The following is an 18,712-nucleotide window of genomic DNA, read 5'->3' on the forward strand; positions in this document are numbered from 1 at the left end:
GGAATTCCAACTAGAGAGTGCAGCACCTTCCTGAGTTCACCTGTACATCTGGGGCCTGAGTAAGCCTTCACTACCTTGTAGGAAGGGCCCTCATCCTACACCCTCCCATCCTGTCTGTTTTCTGCTCTAGGCTCTTACAATCGATTCTTCATTTCTTCAGGGGATTTCCGGTGCAGCTCACGGTAGGAGTCTTCAAACACATGGTCACGGCGGACGTGCACAGCCATGTCTTCTTTCCGGAGCCCCTCGTCCAAACGCTCCAGCTCTTGGCGGAAATATCTTGGGAGGTAGGAAAGGAAGGAAAACAAGATTAGGGGAGGCAGAGAAATTTGTTTTGCCTGATTAGGATGAAGACTCACAATGATGCTTCCCCCATCCTCCAAACACTTTGATTCCTACTCCCCACTTGGATTCCCCTGGGCAAATATCCAGTAGTTGGGAGAGATAGGTAATTTACTACCGACTCTCAATTTTCCCCATCTCCACCAAGTAAGGACCCACAGGGATTGCAGCATGGAATTTCTGCAATAAGCAGGTAAGTATGTGCAGGTAAGGAAGAGAAGGGCTGGGAAGAGGGAAGTGTTGTAGAACCCTGAGCCCTGCTATGAGTGTACTATGGCTACCTGCACCTCCTGTATTACTCCAAAGCAGTGGTCCCCAACATTTTGGCACCAGGGACCAGTGCTCCTATGAGAATCTAACGCCTGATGATCTGAGGTGGAGCTGAGGCGGTGATGCTAGCGCTGGGGAGAGGCTGCAAATACAGATGAAGCTTCGCTCACTTGCCCGCTGCTCATTTCCTGCTGTGTAGTCCGGTTCCTAACAGGCCACGGACTGGTATTGGTCCATAGCCCAGGGGTTGGGGCCTCTGCCCCAAAGGATGGACTTGGACTTTAGAAAACCATGTGGTTAAACAAAGGCTTGCATTTCTCTGATGAAGAATGGAGACTGGGACGGAGAAGGCCAGTTGAGTATTTAAATACAATGGCTGTGGCACAGATGAGTTTCTATCCTTCTGCCCAATACCTTTCCAAGGGCTGCCACTAATTAGGGGAAACTTCTTTCCTTGGAAGTACTGCCCCAGGAAGAACTTTGGCTCCTTTCCAGGAGGAAAGGTACCATTTTGAGAATTCTTCCCTCCCCAACATTCAGAGTACATACTTGCGCTTGACATCAAAGTCGAGGACACGAATGTAGTCTACCAGGACAGCAAAAGGCCCATCAGCGAGGTGGGTGGTGGACTGCCGCAGGATCTGGTTTAACACAGTGCGATGAGTCTCTGAGGAGAGAAAGTACAGCAGGAATCAGCACATCATGGGTCCCAGAAGACCAAAAGACAGCCATCCAGCCAGCTACTCTCTTTTCCTTGTTTTAGGGAAAAAAGGTCAAGCGGAACACAAGGGCTTCCAGACATGGTCCGTACCTCACTAGCCTCACTTTTCAATGCACAACCCCCAATCAGCTAAGGATAAAATGTATGCAATGACCCAGTAAAAAACAAAGCCTTCTATATTTGGGGGCCTGAGAGTCCCCTGTACCTGCAAAGCGAAGAAACTTCTGCGTGTCAGGGGGCAGGCTTGAGGAGATGTGCATAGATGAGGGTTCCCGGGAGAAGAATGGGTCAAGGGAGGAAGGAGTGGCTGGGGTTAAGGGGGCCGGGGAGAGTGGAGGAGGCTCGTCCTTGATGTGTGCCAGCTGGCTCTCACGGGTGTCTCGGACAGGAGGCTTGCTCTCCCTCTCTGTGGCATGGACCAGAAAGAAGGCCTCGACGGCAGGCTGTAGCACTGAGGGTAGGAATGATAGGGAGGTGACATTTTACAAACTGCAACACACAAAGCTCTTCTCCTTCATGATCAAATTACCAAAGTACAATACAGAAGACATAATGGAAACTTGTAGGAAAAATATAACAGTAGCATAGAAAAATGAAGCCAAAGAGGAGGCCAGAGCTTCCTTGAAGCCAATGAAAAATGAGATAGGCAACCAGTTGTATAAAGATTCCCCTAGTCTAAAAAGTAAAAGACACCAACTATAAAAAAAGAAGGCAAATCTTCCTTCTGACACGAGTCAAAGAAAACACACACACACACACACACACTCTCTCTCTCTCTCTCTCTCTCCTTTGAATCCTCATTATAGACACACTGAGAGAGAGAAGTGACCTGGAAGGAATAAAATTAAGCTGGCACGAAGGGCCCCAGAGTAGATCAGTGGGTTGGGGCCTGGGCCATCAGGCCACAACTCACCTAGCACCGCATGCTGGTCATGGGATTCCTCCAGTTCCTTTAGACACTCCCCAAGCATGTCCCACAGCTCATCCAAGCTTAGCTGCTCACTGAGCAGGGGTAACTCAGGTGGCCTCTCCTCCTTTTCCTTCTCCCCCTGTGGGGTCCCATCTGAGCCTACAGGATACATGAAGAGAGTAAGAAATCCTCTGAGGTTTCCTCTTCATTTAGATTTCTCCCAGGCCAAATGCACAGGCCATTAGACAGATCAAGTAGACTGGTCCACTGAATAACACTGAGTGACATCTGAAGGCAAGCTCTAGTCCTGCACTAAACAACATTTATATTTACATTCAAATTAATTAAGATTAATACAATCTTCAGTTGTACTAGCCACATTTCAAGTGCAAGCTGCCGAGCACTTGAAATGTGGCTACTACAGGAAAGTTCTACCAGAGTGTGCTAGTCTATTCACTGCCTCATTAACTCCCAGAGCACTTGTGGATTACCAAATTAGTTTGAAAATGGATGTCCAATGACATTACTCAATAGGAATGTGTTAAAAGGGTGCCAAAAAGTATTCTTTGTGCAATTACCTTTGAGAAATGCTGCTAATAGCAGCATCCACTGTGTGCCAGATACTGCTTTTAAGCACTACATACATATGTTAACTCATTCAATCCTAACTACGAACATCCCTAATTTAAAGGAGGAAACTGAAGCAAAAAGAGGTTTGCCTCAGATCCCAGAGCTAGTAAACAGGGGAGCCAAGATTCAAACACATGCCGTTTCCACGCATATATCATAGTTTCTTTGCTACAGGAATCACAGTGTGTGCTACGAATCTGCAACGAGGAAAAGGTGATGATGATTAGTGACCTTGGCTGATAAATGTCTATTAGCATTTATAGAAACCAACGTTTGCTTGAACAAATTGGAAAACACTGAGCTTATTCAGGTTGAGAGCAAGGGCTCCAGCAGACATTCCGTGAAGACTGGCTCTCTCTTTTGCTGGGCTGGAAACGGGAAGCAGTACTGACCAATGGACTGAGTATCTTGAGCACTGGGAGATGGCTGGTCCACATCCATTGGTGACTCCTCCCTCCGGACAGATGACTCTGACTGGCTTGACTCCGACTGGATAAAAGGGAGACAAAGTCACATAAAGGGTGCAACTCTGCTTTCCTCAGGGACAGGCTAGAGGCTGGCTCTACCACGTCTCACAGATCTCGGGCTTGGAAAGCAGCTTCCGACATTTGGTCAGGAAACTCTGTAGCTCTCTAAGACAAAAGAATGGCTTTCCCACCTCCTTCGCTGTCCTCCACCTTGGGCTAGCAAGTTTTTCCAAAGAGCTCCCTGGATTCTGGAATTGCCTCCACTCTACTCCAAACCTATGCCCACTCATACACCTGCCTCTTGGACAGACTTCAAATTTTTTTGAAGTCTGGGGACAGTTTACACGTGTATACAAATATAAAGCTCAGATGGAGAGAAGGTAGGTTTGCTCTTTGTTTCTGTTTGCTCACAAAAGGGGAAATAGGGGAATCAGTGCAACCTTTGGTAGGTGGGGTTATTTCAAAAGCCAACATCTGTCCTATCAGGTGTGAGAAAGAGACCGGGCAGAAAAAATACTCCAGAATTAATAGCTATTTTCCCTTTCTTACCCTGCTAAGGTCATGGCCTTTAAATTCTAGGCTGTTACTGGGATTCTCAATGAAATAATACCGTATAACAGTAATTATACAAAAAGAAAAACCAGGCCTCAGGATACCTTTTATCCTGGATCTTGGAAAGGTGACTTGCATGTTGCAAGGACAGGAAAACAATGAGAGCACGCCACAGCATACATAATATGATGCCAGGCCTTTCCTGCAGCCACTCTGTGCTGGGATCCCAATGAGTTGGCTACCTAGGAACCTGAAGGTTTCCTTTTAAAAATGTCTGAATGCCTAGGTGCCAAGGGATTATGAAGAACAGAAGAGGCTGCGTGGGATGTGTACCAAGTTTAGGGGACTTTAAAGGGAAGGGCGGGATTCCTGAGAGGTCTCTGATGTACCTTCATTGTTCCTTGAGATTGAAAAATCTTCATCCCACATCCCCTCAGAACCCAGACACTTAGCATTATGCAGTTTGCAAAAGCGCCACTGTTGACGGGATAGCTGGGAGTGGGGTATGATGGCCAAGCTTTAAAATCAAATAAAACCAAACCAACAAACTGGTGAACAAACAGTAAAAACAAAAACACCACCAACAGAAAGTAACCCTGTTGTTCAGAGCATTCATATAGTAAACTTAATGCAAAAGCATACAAGGTAAGGGCACTGAAACCCCACTGATGATGTGGTGGAGGAGGGGGGAGAGACAAAATGAATGAGGGGCCACAGGCATCATGCTAACCGTTGCTGCTTGTTGCTGTCTCCGCGCCCTTTGACCCTCACGTACCATTTGTATAATGGCATCAGCCTCAGCCTCCAGCTGCCGAACAGCTGCCTGGATGCTGCTAGCTGAGCCTAAACCGGAGGAACCTGGGAGAAAGAAAGAAGACGGCAAGATATAAAATGTAAAAAGAAGGAGTGTCCAATATTCTCTCTTCCCATCTCCTGGGCCGCCACAGGCCATCTTGTTGAGGTCTTTGAGGTTTAGATCAGGCAGCTTCAAAGTGCTCATCATCACGCACTAAGAGCTACCATTACAGACAAGGGTAGGGGACATGGTGCTAAGCAGATGGATGGTGACAGGTGAGAGGGTTCTGTGGGATAGGAAGAAAAGAGGTAGGATTTGGCAGGCCACGACTGAGGCAACATGGCTGCCATGTTTTAGTCAGGAGTGATCAAGGAAGCAGAAAGGAGGCATACTCAGTGAGTTAAATCTTGTTCAGCAAAAGATCCGCCCTCAATTTCCTTGCCAGATTTCCACTCCCCATAATTCCTACTTGCACTAATGGATTTCTTATGCAGGCAGCTTGAGTGACATACAGAATGCAGCCATCAACATTTTAAGAAAGGATCATCACTTCCTTTTGGAAAGGTCAAACAGGAAGGAGACATGACATTAAGTCTTGCCCTTCAGGGACTCTGGGTTCTCCACCACCAACCCTGCCCCTCAACTGGACACTCCAGTTTCATACCTAGCCTGCCTGTCTGCTTGGCTTTCTTGTTAGCTCGGCGTGTGTCGTCCCGGAGCTGGATGATGACCTGTAGTACCCTCAAGAAGAACTTCTGGGTAGATGTCTTGGATGTCAACATGGACATAGAAGGCAGCTGGAGTTCCCGGCCACCCAGAGGTCGCTTCTGAGATGCCACAATTACCACATTCTCAGCCATGTCAAACCTGGATAGTGTAGAGGTGGCTTGCGTATATTGACAGCATCAAAGCATAGATACTTGGAGCAAGCGGGGCCTTCTGGTGTCAACCAGAGGAGTAAGAAATCTCACAAGGAAATCTCACACGTAGGAAAAAAACAGGGTCGAATGTGTACAGGACAGATAAAGAAAATCTGCCCAGAGAGGGGAAAAAACCCACCACCAGAAAACCAGCAAGAGCAACCTTTCAGAATGTCCCAGATTCCAGTTCCACAGTCAAATGGACAGCTACCACCCACCTGCTCTGCATTTTGCCTTTCAGCTTGGTGGTCTGTGGCTGCTCCTCAGGAAGGCCATCAGGAGACAGGGTCTCACACTGGGCTCGCCGCTGCTGTTCCAGGTTGTATTCCCGTAGCTCGGCCAGGAGGGTACCTGGGCAGGTAGAGGAGCAAGTGTTCAGAGACTTCTCCAGTGAAGCAGCTGAAAGCCAAACCTTTCCAAGAAACCTGCCCAGGCCATCTTCTTTGCTTAGCTACAGAGAACATGGAATGACTAGGAATTTTGCTTTGGTCATCTTGCTATGTGTGCTCATGGATTGATCAACTACTCAGGGACTATCAATTTGCCTGGCCTCAAGAAACTCTTGAATCTATACAAAATGCAGCTCAATGAGGGGAGAAGTTATCTGTTTTGGAGACTGTATGCCTCCTGAACTTCAGAGGTTTTTGTGGTGACCTTAGGCAAATTGCTGACCCACCTTAATAATGGAACCGATACTGCCTAACATTACAAGGTTGCTTTGAGAATTAGAAGGTTACTGTGTAGTAGAGTGCCTAGGACACTGCCTGGCCCACATGGTAGTAGTCAACAAAGGTTAGAGACATCTTCTGGAAGAATCATACAATTGTCATGCTGCAAAAAATGCCCTGGGTCACACAATCCCATTAATCTCCTATCACCGTAGCTCCAGGGACCCTTATGAGAAGGTGATAATTAAGCAAGTAGCTGAGATCTAGGAAGACCCATCATTGGGATGGGGGTGGGCAAAAGACTCTTATGTGGAAAGAAAATCTGGCTCTATTCCTTGATTCGATAGCAGTATCACAGGGTTTTTGTTTTCTTGGTAAAACAGGAAGACTGTGACTAGACGATCTGCAAGTGTTAGAATTTTTGTACCCTTGAGACTGCATAAAGACAGGGAGTATTATCTGACTCTCAATTCCTGAGCCTGAATGTAGTGCAGGCTCCTCTCTGAGATGGCAAAGCTGCCACAGCAGGCTCATTATAGGACTCTTACAAGTGCCCATTTGCCTTCACTAAGCACCAATTACCTGCCGTTTGCCAGACATTGGTGGGGTAGAGGAGCCCATCCTTGCTCTTTTAGAACAACTGAGCAGAGGAAATTCGATGACAACCCAGTATTATCAGTGCTGTGACAGAAGAGAGCATGGGGCCTATGACTACAGAAGCATATAGGAGTTTGACTTAGGTTGGGGGTTCAGGGAAGGCTTCCAAAAAGAGGTGACACCTCAGTGGAAGGTTTCAGAAATACATGTTGCATTATTCCTATTATTACCTATCTGTTTACAAAGGGTATAACCCAGATGGCGGGCTCCATTCAATAGCAGCTTGAGAACAGTGTCCCGCGTCCCAGGGTCCCCCCGAGAGAGCTGGAGTAACACATTAGCTGCATCCTCTAGGCCTTCTTCAGAACAAGAATGGGATGTCAACACCTGAGAAAAAGGAGAAGGAGTAAGCCCCAACTTGAGAACTAAAACATTATCCACCCCCCTTCTCCCCCAACACTGGGAGGTCATAAGAGCTTGGACTCACCTCCACAGAGAGCTGTAGCTGGTTTTCAGTGAGGCCCGAGGATACCATCTTAAAGTCTGTACTGCTGCTGCCCCCATCACCCACCTTTGCTGGAGATTTGCTAGTCTTAGTAGTAGAAGCTTTGAGGAAACAGATGAAACATTGTAAGCCTCTGAAAATCACACGCCAAAGACTTAAATGGCAGAACCAAGGATCACTAAACTGTCCAGGGCTTCAAAATGGCAAAGTAGTGAAAATAGAGATTCAACCACAGAAGTCAAATCCAAATGACTTGGGGTGCCAAGGACTCTTATGATTGTAACTTCTAAAGTGACAAAGAATACTGGACATTTCTCTCAACTAATGCTTTACTATCAGAGTCCCTTCTAAAGGTCCCCTCTCCAAAACCTACTTCTTTAATAATTCTTACTGGTCTGCTGGAGGGCTCATTTTCTTCACTTCCTGGGATGGCCTGGTTACTCTATTCTACCCCGATTCACATTGTATCCTGCCTACTCTTGAACTCTTCCTCTGAGAGCTGGCTTCCTCGACCAGGCTGGAAAGGCTGGGAGTTCTTTGATGACAAGGGCCATCTATTTCTCCTTTTGGTGCTTAGCCATATTCAGTGAATGCTTGGTTTTCACAGGAGTGTGTGTGTGTGTGTGTGAGAGGTGGGGGACCAGGAGAGAAGAGGGAGAAAGGGAGGGGGAGAAAGATGGAGAGAGAGGGAAGGAGAAGGAGTGGGGGAGAGAGAGGTTGGGGGGGGAGATGGAGGGAGGAAGGGAGGGAGGGAGGGAAGAGAGAGAACTGGGGCTGATGAGGATGAGAATGAACATATTTGGCTCTCACAAACAAAAACCGAACAGATCATTTACGGAGGAATACCTGGATGGGCGAGTCAGGGGTGAGATTGGTGTACAAATCCCACAGCTCCCAGCCTACATCCACACTTACTTGAAACAGTAGTGGTAGCAGTCGTGGGGGTAGTCACTGTGGTCGAAGCAGCTACGGCAATGGTGGATATAGCCGTGGCAGCAATCAGGGCCGGAGCAGAAGTGACAGGGGTGGTTGCAGCAGGGGGAGTGGGCGTGCTGGAGGCAGCAGTGGTAGTGGTGGTAGATGTGGTTGAGGTGGCAACACTGGTGGAAGAAGCACTGCTGCCAGAATTAGCCTGTGTTTCCGACACTTTGTTCTCTGGGAGAGCAATTGAGATGAGAGAAAGGAGTCTGAGGAGTTTCTCAGTTAAGAGAGAGCTCCGGCGGATGACTGGGTGTGACAACATGTTCATGAGCTGCCCCAGTGGAGAGGCCTCGAGGCTGTATGGGGAGGTTTCCCCCTCACTACCAGTGCTCACTGGCACTGACTTCACGGAGTTCTTGCCTTTCCGGCTGACATTCATGTTGTCCAGTTTTACTAGTAAGTCCCAGAAGTCTGTGCAAATGCCACTGCTGTTGGACTGTGAAGAGCATGGGTTGCAGGCCTGCTTACTGCCCTTTTCCCGATCACTCTCACAGTTTGTTTCTTTGGTCCGCTGCTGTGTGAAATGGCTGGGAAACACCTGATAGGAAAAGAAGGACAAGCTTGGTCTATGGGGTCTGTGTAGAAAGTACATTTTCCTGACAAGAAAAGACAACTGGTTCCTAGGCTCGTCACTCCTTTGGACAGCTTTGGTAAAGTAACACAGGAATTTATCCAACTGATGGCAAAGCAGCCTAGAGAAAGAAATGAGAGCTTTGTAGGGAAATAGACAATTAGCAAACTTTACTGAGCATCAGTCTCTGTACTTATACAATGGGGGAGATTAAAGGAGATATGTATGTTTCATGGTTCCCTGCACAAAGCAGGCCCTTAACAAATGGCAGCAATGCTTACTATAAAGGCGACCAAACCAAATTCTAGGTCTACTCAGCTCTATTACTTACTAGCCACGTGACAGAGCCACTAAAAATTTCTATAACTCAGCTTCTTCATCTGTAAAATGGGAATAATATAGATCACGGAAGGTTTTGATGACTGTGTAAGATAATGCATAAAAACTGTAAAGATAAAAATCCCACAAAGTTATTTACTGCACAATTTCCTAGAAACAATATAGACTTCGACAATAACAGTTAAGGAAGACCTGCTAGCTGCCTTAGAGTTCAGATTTCATTTAGACTGTGGCTGCCACCCCTCTTCCATCTCCAGGAGTTGGGTTCCTTCAGGCTCCTCACCTTGGCCAATTGAATGAGTGTGTCCAGAACGTGTCTGCAGACAACAGGAGCAGCCTGGGGGTGGATGTGGACAGTGGAGCCACTGCTTGCATGCTTCTCAGTATGTTTGCGCCCACCTGAACGCTGGATCTGGAATATATTAGTCCTGCAGCCTAGGGCCGCATCCATGGATACTGAGAGCCAGGAAAGCTGGTTAGAGCTCTTAGACTCCATCTTGTGCAGCAGGTCCAGGGGCCGGTTCTCATGGCTGCTTGAACCACAGCTCTTGCTTGACTTTTTGCCCTTTTCCTCACTTGAGGACAGCTTGGGTGTTTCAATGCATAGCTCACTCTCACTGCTGCGCTGCAAGATAGACAGTAGGCTGCGGATGACCCAGTGGCGGGTCTGGGCATGGTAGCAGAGATTTCTCAGTACTCGATGCAGACGGCTAGTATTGAGCTTTGGTTCATCCACGAAAAGTAGGACCAGCAGACAAGACAGGGCTTCATGGTCGAGAAGAAGCCGTCCTCGGAGGCGAAGGAGAGTGTCCACATTACTGCCAGAAGGCCTGGAACAGAGCAGTTTCTGGGTAATATTTCAGCTAGAGCTCTGGGATCAGGCATATAGGCCTAGGGGAGGGGAATGAATTGGCTACCTCTAACAAGGAGGTTAGAGAATGGAGATTGTCTAGCCTAAGGGCTCTTAATAGTAACAAGAGCTGTCCTCTTGAGTGCCTACTATATACCAGGCACTCTACAATGTCTGTAACGGCTTCTTCAAGGGGCTGCCTGTAAAGACTAGAGAATCATTCATTTTTGAGATGAACGAGAGGCTCAAACAGGTTAAGTGACTTGCCCTACATCACACAATGACTGAAAAGAGAGCAGAGATTCCAGCCCAGATGTGTGTATCAATTAGTAAAACAAGACTGCCTAGGAGACAATGCTTATTTCTGCCTTCTCTGGACTAATGGTAGGGGGTGGGGTGAGGGGCGGGGACGAGGGCCTGCCTGCCATATATAGGAACTGATCATTCCCTTCACAGTTTGACTCCACTGTTTCAGTCTAGTTAATAATTAACTCATCTCTACTTCTATAATTTCAAGGTAAGTGGCTCAATGTTTTACTATTTGCATGGGAGGCGAGTGGCTTTCCTTGCTACAACCACAGCTAGCGCCTGCTGCTAGCCTGCCTTACTTTGTGACTATGGTCTACAGCAGCTACACTAAAAAGTGTGGCTTTCTGAAGGGGAATGCCAAAGATCTGGCTTTTCCACTCATTCAAGGAAACACCCTAGAGAGAACATCCATCCTCTCCACCTATAAATTAAGGAAGCTGGACTAATTGTAGATGTGAGAAGTGGAATGACAAGATGAAAAACAGATAAACACACCTGTTATGGCTGCTGCTACCCCCCATCTGGAAGGTGCCACCTCTCTGCACAGCAAGGCGGGTATATTGGACCCCACGGTTGCCGCTCAGGCGGCTGGTGAAAGCTGAAAAGAAAAAAAAAAAAGACTAAAATTGGGGAAGGTGGTGGTGAATTAGGTCCACACAATACAAAGGGGAACAGAGCCTCATGTAGCTAGCTAAAGCTCAACATTTCAGAGTCCTCCCACTGTCTCCCTCCATACCTGGACTTCGAAGAATGGCAGACAGTGCAGAAGTGCTGCTGTGCCCAAAGAGCCGCTCGTGCATGAGCTGCCGCTGCCGGGCTTCCTGCTCTCGTCTCAGGGCTTGAGCCTCAGCTGCAATGTCAGGTGGCATCACGGCCAGCACACTGTCCTCCATGTCCTCCAGGACACTACGGCGCAAGTCTGAGGGCAGAGTCTGGATGAAGGTCACAGGGTCCATTGGGGTGTCTGAGCTGGCATTCTGTGCCAGTTCACGTCGCTGTTGCTCAGCTCTCTGCTGTGCCAGCACCTACGAAGCAGAAGAAGTCAGCAGGGGAATACTTTTGGCCAGACAACCTGCTCCCACCAGCTCCCTGCTCACATACTTCCTCCTGGATGGCTGGAGGCAGGGCAGCCAGGAACTCAGGGCTCACTTCAGTCACACCAGGATTTCCTACCACTGCAGGAGCTGAGCTATTTGTTGAGGGGGCAGTCCGGGTTGGTGGACGGATGCCCAGCTGGTTCTGCAGGACTTCCCGGCGGATGTCATCAGGCAGAGCAGCCAGAAAAGAAGGATCTACACCTTCAGGGAGACTGATACCTGAGGGGAGATGCAAGATGTGAAGGGACTCACACCTCTATTGATGCCTAAGAAGGAAAGAATCCCATAGCCTTGCTTGAGGAAATCAGCTTTGTCTGTCCTCACTGCACACAAAGGACACAGGACAGAGAAGGCCTACCCATCTTCCCCAGGCTCAGAATAGCTCTTACGTGTCAGGTTCTGTTGTGTACACTGTCACTTAACCTTAATCAAGAAACCATCATGTAGCTATTATCACTCCCTCAGTATCAATGAGAATCAGAGGAGTTAAGAAATGGCCGTAGGTCCTAAAGGCAAGAGGTAGCAGAGGGGAGGATTTGAGCCAAGATCAGTTTGACTCCAAAGCCTGGGCTCATTCCACTATGTCGTGTCAGCATGCTCTTTCTGTCGGTCCTCCTCCCATGTATATGCTGCCCTCCACCTGGATAGAACCATATGAGAAGCCACAAGGGCTAGGTACAAGACGCCTGAACAATCCTAGGAAGGCACAAGCACACGTGTAGCTTACCTGCAAGGGGATCTTCTTCTTCACTGCTTGTTGAAGGCAGTGGCTCTTCTAGGATTCCCCGGGAATCTGCTCCAGAAATGGCTGCAGCGGAATCTCTGGTGGAAGAACTCTCAGAGGATGCAGGGGGAGAGCTGAAGGAAATCATTTTCAGGTTGTTAAGTGTGTTATATTTTCCCATTTATAAAAATACTTCTATAGTACCCCTTTCTCACAGAAGCCAGGTTGATTTCCCCAGTGAACCAAAGATGTTCGTTAGTTAACAAATATGAATGTGGCTCGAAATACCCGCCAACACATCCTGCCCTCCTCTTGCTCACAAAGTGCTTACCGGTCCTCAGGGGCCCGGGCAGGTTCCCCTGACCTATCACCCCTGCCTTGCACTTCTGTCACAACTGGTGGGGCATCCCCAGGAGTAGAGATGCCTGCTGTGGGCTGCTCAGAACTGCCAGCTGCTGAGGTGTCACCCACAGCCTCCTCCAGGGTACAGGAAGCCAGGCTACTGGTGTCCATGGGAGAGCCTTCCAATTGACTGCTGACAGCTGTCAGTGCATCAGAATCTTCAGCTCTCTCTGGGGAAAGAGAGGCTAGGAGGAAGTCACATGGAGAGGTTAGATCTCTGCCTGGAATTAAGAAGCAGCCAGATTAGACGTCTCACTTTCGCCACCTTCATTCCACGCTAGTCTGATGTTCCCCCTCAATTTAATTTGCGTTAAAAGGTTCAGTTCAAGTCCTTTCTATCTTGTGTTAAACATTTATAGTGTTCCAGGCATGCTTTTGAAACATATTCCCTAGGCTCCCCAGGTAAGGGATCCTGTCACTTGAAGATTCCCCGTAGACACCATTTACACATGCATGTTGGTTCTGTGAACCTAAATAAAGTTTCTTGAAGGAAAAACACCCTACACATTAAGGCTTCTCCAGAGCACATCATAGGCAGCATGGTATAGAGCAGTGATGGCAAACAGGTTTCAATTTACCCTGTTGAAACACTGCTGAGAATTTTGAGGGCCCCATTTCAGATCAATGGGAAATAGGTACATGAGATAAATGGTGTCTACCAGGAAGGGAGAACTTTATGTGTGGGGTCATGTGCTTGCCATCCCTGGAGCTGCTGAAGGAGATCAAGCTTTAGTCACATAGATCTGGATTTTAAGATCTAGAGTTACATAGCTCAACTATTTACTGAGTGACCTTGGGCTAATTATTTCACTTCTAAGTTTTAATTTATTCCTGGATATAACACCACCTGCCTACTCTGGAGGGTTGTTTATAAAGAAGTTAAATAAAAGAGCTCAGCAGGATAGCCCAGGAACAGAGTGATTACCTGGATAAATTGTTGGCATCATCACTAGTGTCATTAGACACTCAGATGAAAATCACTTGAGAACACAGAGACGAAATCTCAACCTTAGCTAAGAAAACTAATATGCAGATTGAGATCCTACTATTTGACTACTTGAGCTACTATTTCTCTAAAGTAAGAGTGGAAAGAGAAACTACAAAGATGTCCATTTTCCCCTCCTATTCTACTCCTTCCCCCCAAAACCTTGAAACTCTACTCACTTATAGTGGGAGCTGGAGATAACTCCATTTGAGTTGTTTCTGTTTCTCCACTTGGCCTTGTGGGACCCAATTCCTCTGGCTCCACAGGCATCAATAGCTGTGTAGAGCTCCCCCCTTCCCCAGCTGGGGACCGTAGCTCTTGAGAAATCTCTCCCAAGGCTGGTGGGGGTGGGATTGTTGGTGTCTGTTGTGAGGACTGCAGAGTGACAAGGGTCTCCTTGGACTCAGATGTAGCTGCATCATTTGAAGATGGGGTTGTTGGGTAGCTGTCAGGCATTGGAGTCCCATCTTTCTCGGAAAGAATGACAATGGGTGTGTTAAGGGGCAATCAGCCAAGGACTCAGGGAACCACTCAATCAGCACATGTCGCTTGATAAGTATCCTAACCAACCAGTGATGTATGATTCCCCCCTCCACCATCAACTGCTCCTAGAACAGCTTGTGGCTTGTCTGGTATACCCAGGATAAGGGTAAGGCATAGTGCTATCTTAGTCTTAAGAATTGGAGATCTCTTTGTAGACCCTAAAAATTGTCTTTTCTGCACCCCAGGAAGAAGGGGAAGAGTTTAGGTCACCCTAAGTATCACCTACCCCCTTCCACCTCCCTTTTCTTCCAGTCCTGATTATCCAAGGAACATCTACAATTGTGTCTGATGGGAGCAAATGTGCCAAGATTGTTTGAATATGCCACACACCAGGGAAAGTAGTAAGTTGTATAGTTATCTTCTAATTGGGGCTTAAAATCCCTACCCCACAACAATACAACTTACTACCTCACCCTGGCATGAGCAAAATCCTCTGGCAAGGGCAGCAGGCAAGAGGCCATTTTACCTGATGACAGACACTTTCAAAGACCTTTTGCTAGATTGAGGGCACCAGGACACCTACCCTCGTTCACTGCTTTAAAAAATATTGTGTAGGCTTTGGTACAATCATTTCCCAACTCAAGTGCCAAAGGAGACAGAAGGTATAGGGAAGCAGAAGGAATGTTCTGAGGAAATAGGGTGGGTGGGGGGAGACATATAATACCACATGGAGCAGTTATTACAATCACAAAATGACTACTGACATTAAGCAGATTGCTCAAGATAATATTCCTAGACTTTTAGATTCTACAGACCAATAAAATTTATATAGAAAGTAAAAAGTAAAGAGACTAACATAGGGTTACCAACTTTTAATTTAGCCAAGCAAGAAAAAAAAATTGTATCGATATCACTAAAAAAAAAAAAAAATTGACACCAAAGAACTAGAAAGGACATGATCTCTATAAAAAAGTCCTTTAAGTTGAATAAATTCAGATTTCTGAAAAACTCATTAAACTTCCCTTATTTTGTTCATTTCCACAGAAGAATAGCATTTGGGAACCACTGCCATCGGGTGTTCTCATGAAGCACCACGCCATGTTAGACACCGAAGGGGACAAGACATATGGCCTCACTACACATGCCTGAAGGCAGCACAGCATAATCAGAACGAGCAGCTGAGCAGAGCACGTCGGTAGGCAATGTACCACCGTGGGAAAGACAGTAGACTGTATAGTTATCTCCAAGATGGGGTATGACCCTAAAACTATACAATCTACTACCTCATCCCACGGAGCACCAGTGTTCATCTTCAGCCCACTTGGGCCAGCTACTCTGAAGGGACAGGAGAAAAAACCAACCAATTAGTAAAAAGGGGAAAAAGGAGAGAGAGTTACCTGAGAGGTTCTGTTCAGTGGAGTCATTTGTCTTAGAAGCAGTACACTGCAAAGAGAAGGAACAGACTAATGTGGGGCTTTGCAAGCACCTAAGAGAGAGGTCAACTGTAATCATCGCCATCTCCCACATATGCCATCTAGGAGTTCTATGACCTGGATGAGAGATGCAGTTTAGTGTGCAAATACCATATCCAGTTTCTCTCATACATACTTGCATTCAAGGAAGGCTTGGGGACAAGGAGGAAACTGCCAGGGGGCTGACTGAGCACTGAGAGGAAAGGATAATAAAAACCACCTTAGAGCTGGGCATGGGACATGACCTGAACACAATCGTGAGACCTGCAAGAATTTCTTTCTTAAAGATTTATCTATAGTTTCCCTTCCTTGGGGTCATTTTGTGTATTCTACTTTTTCAATCACATGCCAGGCTTGTTCATTTTCTATCACTTTTCATGTGTTATTGTTCATTAGGTAAAAGTTCTATACAAAGTTATTTGTTAGATCAAGTTTATTAACATAACTGAACATTTCAATATCCTTATTTTGAAAATATCGGATACCCTAACTGCTAAGTGGGATATAATTAAATTCTTTCACTAAAGTCTTTTAATTTCTTTGTATTTCTATTAGCTTTTATTTCATATATCTTGAAGCTATACTGCTTGAGATCTCTGAAGTTTCAGAAAAAGCTAGGTAGCTTCTTTCTAAACCAAAATCATGGTAGATATTTTGAGCCCTGGAAAATGTGGTGATGGAGTTCAGGGTGGGAACATTTTCTTTGATCTGAAGCATAACTTATTCAGATGAATAAATGGGGTTATCTTGGTAAGGTTCCCCTCCCCACATTTGATAAAACAATAAGGTAGTGACTACAAGTGTGACTAGTGAGTCAGAAGCCGCTCTGGTTCTGGTTCTAGTTTTTCCCATTGAGAAACCAGAGAAATGATTCCCCGCCCTGGGTTTGAATTCTTTCCCCTAAAATCATGTGAGTGTCCAGCAGATTTGGAATGGATTATTTTTCAGGTTCACTGTGAACATCTGAGGATTGGTGCCACATGTATGCCAAAACTACCTGAAAGTTATAGCAGATATACCCAAAGACGAATCCTCCCAGCCCCTGGGAATCACCTGTGCACTCTGATCCCTGTTCTCCTTATCTTCTTTGCCTTTGTCAGTTATTTTTGCTTCTTCCTCAGCCAGTTGTTTCCTGCGTTTCTCCCGCCTTTCTTCCAGCTCCTCATCCCTCAGGAATTCCAGGTGATTGACAATGGGTACTTTAACAACTGGATCAAAGGAGGAATGATCAGAGGCTGCTTAAGGGAGGTGGGGGATGAATCCAAGAGGCAGAACTCATGGCCAGAGAACCAGGGAAACAACTTTTCATATACTGGTCCCAGCACTGGAGGGCTGACTACCGCCCTGATAACCAAGCTGCCACACACCTGAAACACAGTCGTGCATACTTTCGGCATCGAGAACTTTGCACTCCTCTGTCCAGCGGGTCAGGGCTGTAGGGATGCTGGACAGGGTCCCTGTAGGGGAATAAAGGAGAGTGAGGCTTCTGACCCTTGTCATATGTCAACTGATCCACACAATGCAGTATTTCCCTAACAGGACCCAATGTCTATCACAAGGTTTGGTATATCACAGGTGCCCAGAGATAATGTTTCTGTTGCCTCTGGCTAAGTCAATTGAGTGGTTCTGGTTTCTATTATAAAATAAGGTTTCTCCAGGAATGGCAGATACTGTTCTGCTTTCCTTCATCAGGGAAAAGGTAGACAAACTTGCCTGCTTGGCTGGTAGCTGTGCTCTGGTCATGGAAAAAGTCATCCAGCAGTTCATCGTCAGATCGGGCAATAATGTGGACGTCATCATTGCCCACTAGGAGGCGGGCCCGGCCCCGGCTTTGTAAGGGAAGGCTGCTGCTCAGCTGAAGGATGTCAGCAGCGGCAGAGGGACCAAGCAACCTGCAGGGTAATGGTGGAGGTGCTGTGGTCACTGTACATCCGCAGTGGTCCTGCAACCTGTTACTATGAGATCCTTTCTGCATCCTCTATGAAATGCATGACACTATCATGGACTGATCCCACTACATATAGGTCTTGTTATTTTTTTTTTACTACTCCATCAGTTTGTGAACTTTTTTGGGCTCAGGTTGCATATTATTCCACAGTTCCTGGCACAGAGTGAGTGTCACTAATAATGCCAGATACTGTGTTAGGGTATAATACCTCTCTTGTACACCTACTGTAGTTTGTACACTGACCACTGTGACACCTATGTCCCTTTTACTTCTAAAATTACTTCTCCCACTAACTTCTAAGCCCTGGGGCATGGATCCTGTCCTGTCTATACCTAAAGTGTTAAGTGCTTGGCATGAGATGCTTAATGATGGCTGAATGTATACGTAGGGCACTTAAGCACAAGAACATGTTATATAATTTGGTAGTCCCTGAAAGGTTGCACATACAGTCCACAAATATGTTGTTTGTGTGTGTGACAAAAGTGTTAAGTAATGGACTGCTTCCCCTGGTTCAAGACAATGCTGAAGCCTAGTGAGACCAATAATCTTTTAAACTCACCTCTGGAGTATGAGAGGAGGGTTGGGCTGGCGATTCCCAGGGTAGTGAACATGAATGGTGTGGCCTGTATTGGCTGTCAGCTGCCTTAGGGTCCTCTGACTGCGCCCAATTCCCTGGGTGAGACGTGTTGTAGAGGAGCCACTGCCCAGCGTCAGGGAACTATGATCTGCATGGCGTACCATCAGTGGGTGGGTGGTAGGGATATTTCCTGGGGATGGGGGGATGTCTGCTGCAAGGACAATATGCAAAGGGGTCAGTGCTGAAAAAGAAATTTCTCCATGGTTGTTTAAGCAGAACCATGTCTCCTGGGACTTACTTCCTCACACGGAAACCTGAGCTTTGTCCTTTCTCCCTCATTCCCACACCTCATTTACAATCACTGATACTACCATAGCTTATGCCATCATCTCTCACCTGGATACTGCAACAGTCTCCTAAATAGTACCTTCTCCCAATCCATTTCCACACTATAGCCACAGTGATGCTTCTAGGCTCCTCAAGAAACATGCTGTTCCACTTTGGAGACTCCTCTCTTCTTCACCTGTTCTTTTGTTGTTGGTTTAGATGTCACTTCCTCTGATTCTATGGATTGGCTTAATAACCTTTAACTTTGT

At 46.7% G+C, this 18,712-nt stretch overlaps 1 protein-coding gene across 19 annotated transcripts in view; it reads right to left on the reverse strand.

Moving 5' to 3' along the window:
* The window catches only part of HUWE1 (HECT, UBA and WWE domain containing E3 ubiquitin protein ligase 1), a 151,087-nt gene that overhangs the window by 4,169 nt on the left and 128,206 nt on the right, over window positions 1–18,712 (reverse strand). For 12 of the 19 annotated variants that reach the window (XM_036227014.1, XM_036227026.1, XM_036227023.1 and 9 more), the window contains 23 exons: window positions 18,099–18,327; window positions 17,305–17,483; window positions 16,959–17,048; window positions 16,645–16,799; window positions 15,517–15,562; window positions 13,816–14,103; window positions 12,581–12,872; window positions 12,253–12,383; window positions 11,530–11,744; window positions 11,165–11,453; window positions 10,924–11,026; window positions 9,553–10,099; window positions 8,294–8,897; window positions 7,361–7,479; window positions 7,104–7,260; window positions 5,827–5,959; window positions 5,353–5,555; window positions 4,623–4,750; window positions 3,266–3,362; window positions 2,247–2,402; window positions 1,539–1,784; window positions 1,162–1,279; window positions 139–279 (listed from right to left, as the gene is read on the reverse strand). In XM_036227014.1, the coding sequence (XP_036082907.1) occupies window positions 139–279; window positions 1,162–1,279; window positions 1,539–1,784; window positions 2,247–2,402; window positions 3,266–3,362; window positions 4,623–4,750; window positions 5,353–5,555; window positions 5,827–5,959; window positions 7,104–7,260; window positions 7,361–7,479; window positions 8,294–8,897; window positions 9,553–10,099; window positions 10,924–11,026; window positions 11,165–11,453; window positions 11,530–11,744; window positions 12,253–12,383; window positions 12,581–12,872; window positions 13,816–14,103; window positions 15,517–15,562; window positions 16,645–16,799; window positions 16,959–17,048; window positions 17,305–17,483; window positions 18,099–18,327 (4,666 nt within the window). Of the gene's footprint in view, window positions 1–138; window positions 280–1,161; window positions 1,280–1,538; window positions 1,785–2,246; window positions 2,403–3,265; window positions 3,363–4,622; window positions 4,751–5,352; window positions 5,556–5,826; window positions 5,960–7,103; window positions 7,261–7,360; window positions 7,480–8,293; window positions 8,898–9,552; window positions 10,100–10,923; window positions 11,027–11,164; window positions 11,454–11,529; window positions 11,745–12,252; window positions 12,384–12,580; window positions 12,873–13,815; window positions 14,104–15,516; window positions 15,563–16,644; window positions 16,800–16,958; window positions 17,049–17,304; window positions 17,484–18,098; window positions 18,328–18,712 lie in introns of those variants that run through there. The other 7 variants (XM_016137332.2, XM_036227025.1, XM_036227028.1 and 4 more) reach the window with 4 other exon arrangements.

The sequence above is a fragment of the Rousettus aegyptiacus genome, unplaced genomic scaffold (assembly GCF_014176215.1).
Source record: "Rousettus aegyptiacus isolate mRouAeg1 unplaced genomic scaffold, mRouAeg1.p scaffold_m13_p_9, whole genome shotgun sequence".
Lineage (NCBI taxonomy): Eukaryota > Metazoa > Chordata > Mammalia > Chiroptera > Pteropodidae > Rousettus > Rousettus aegyptiacus.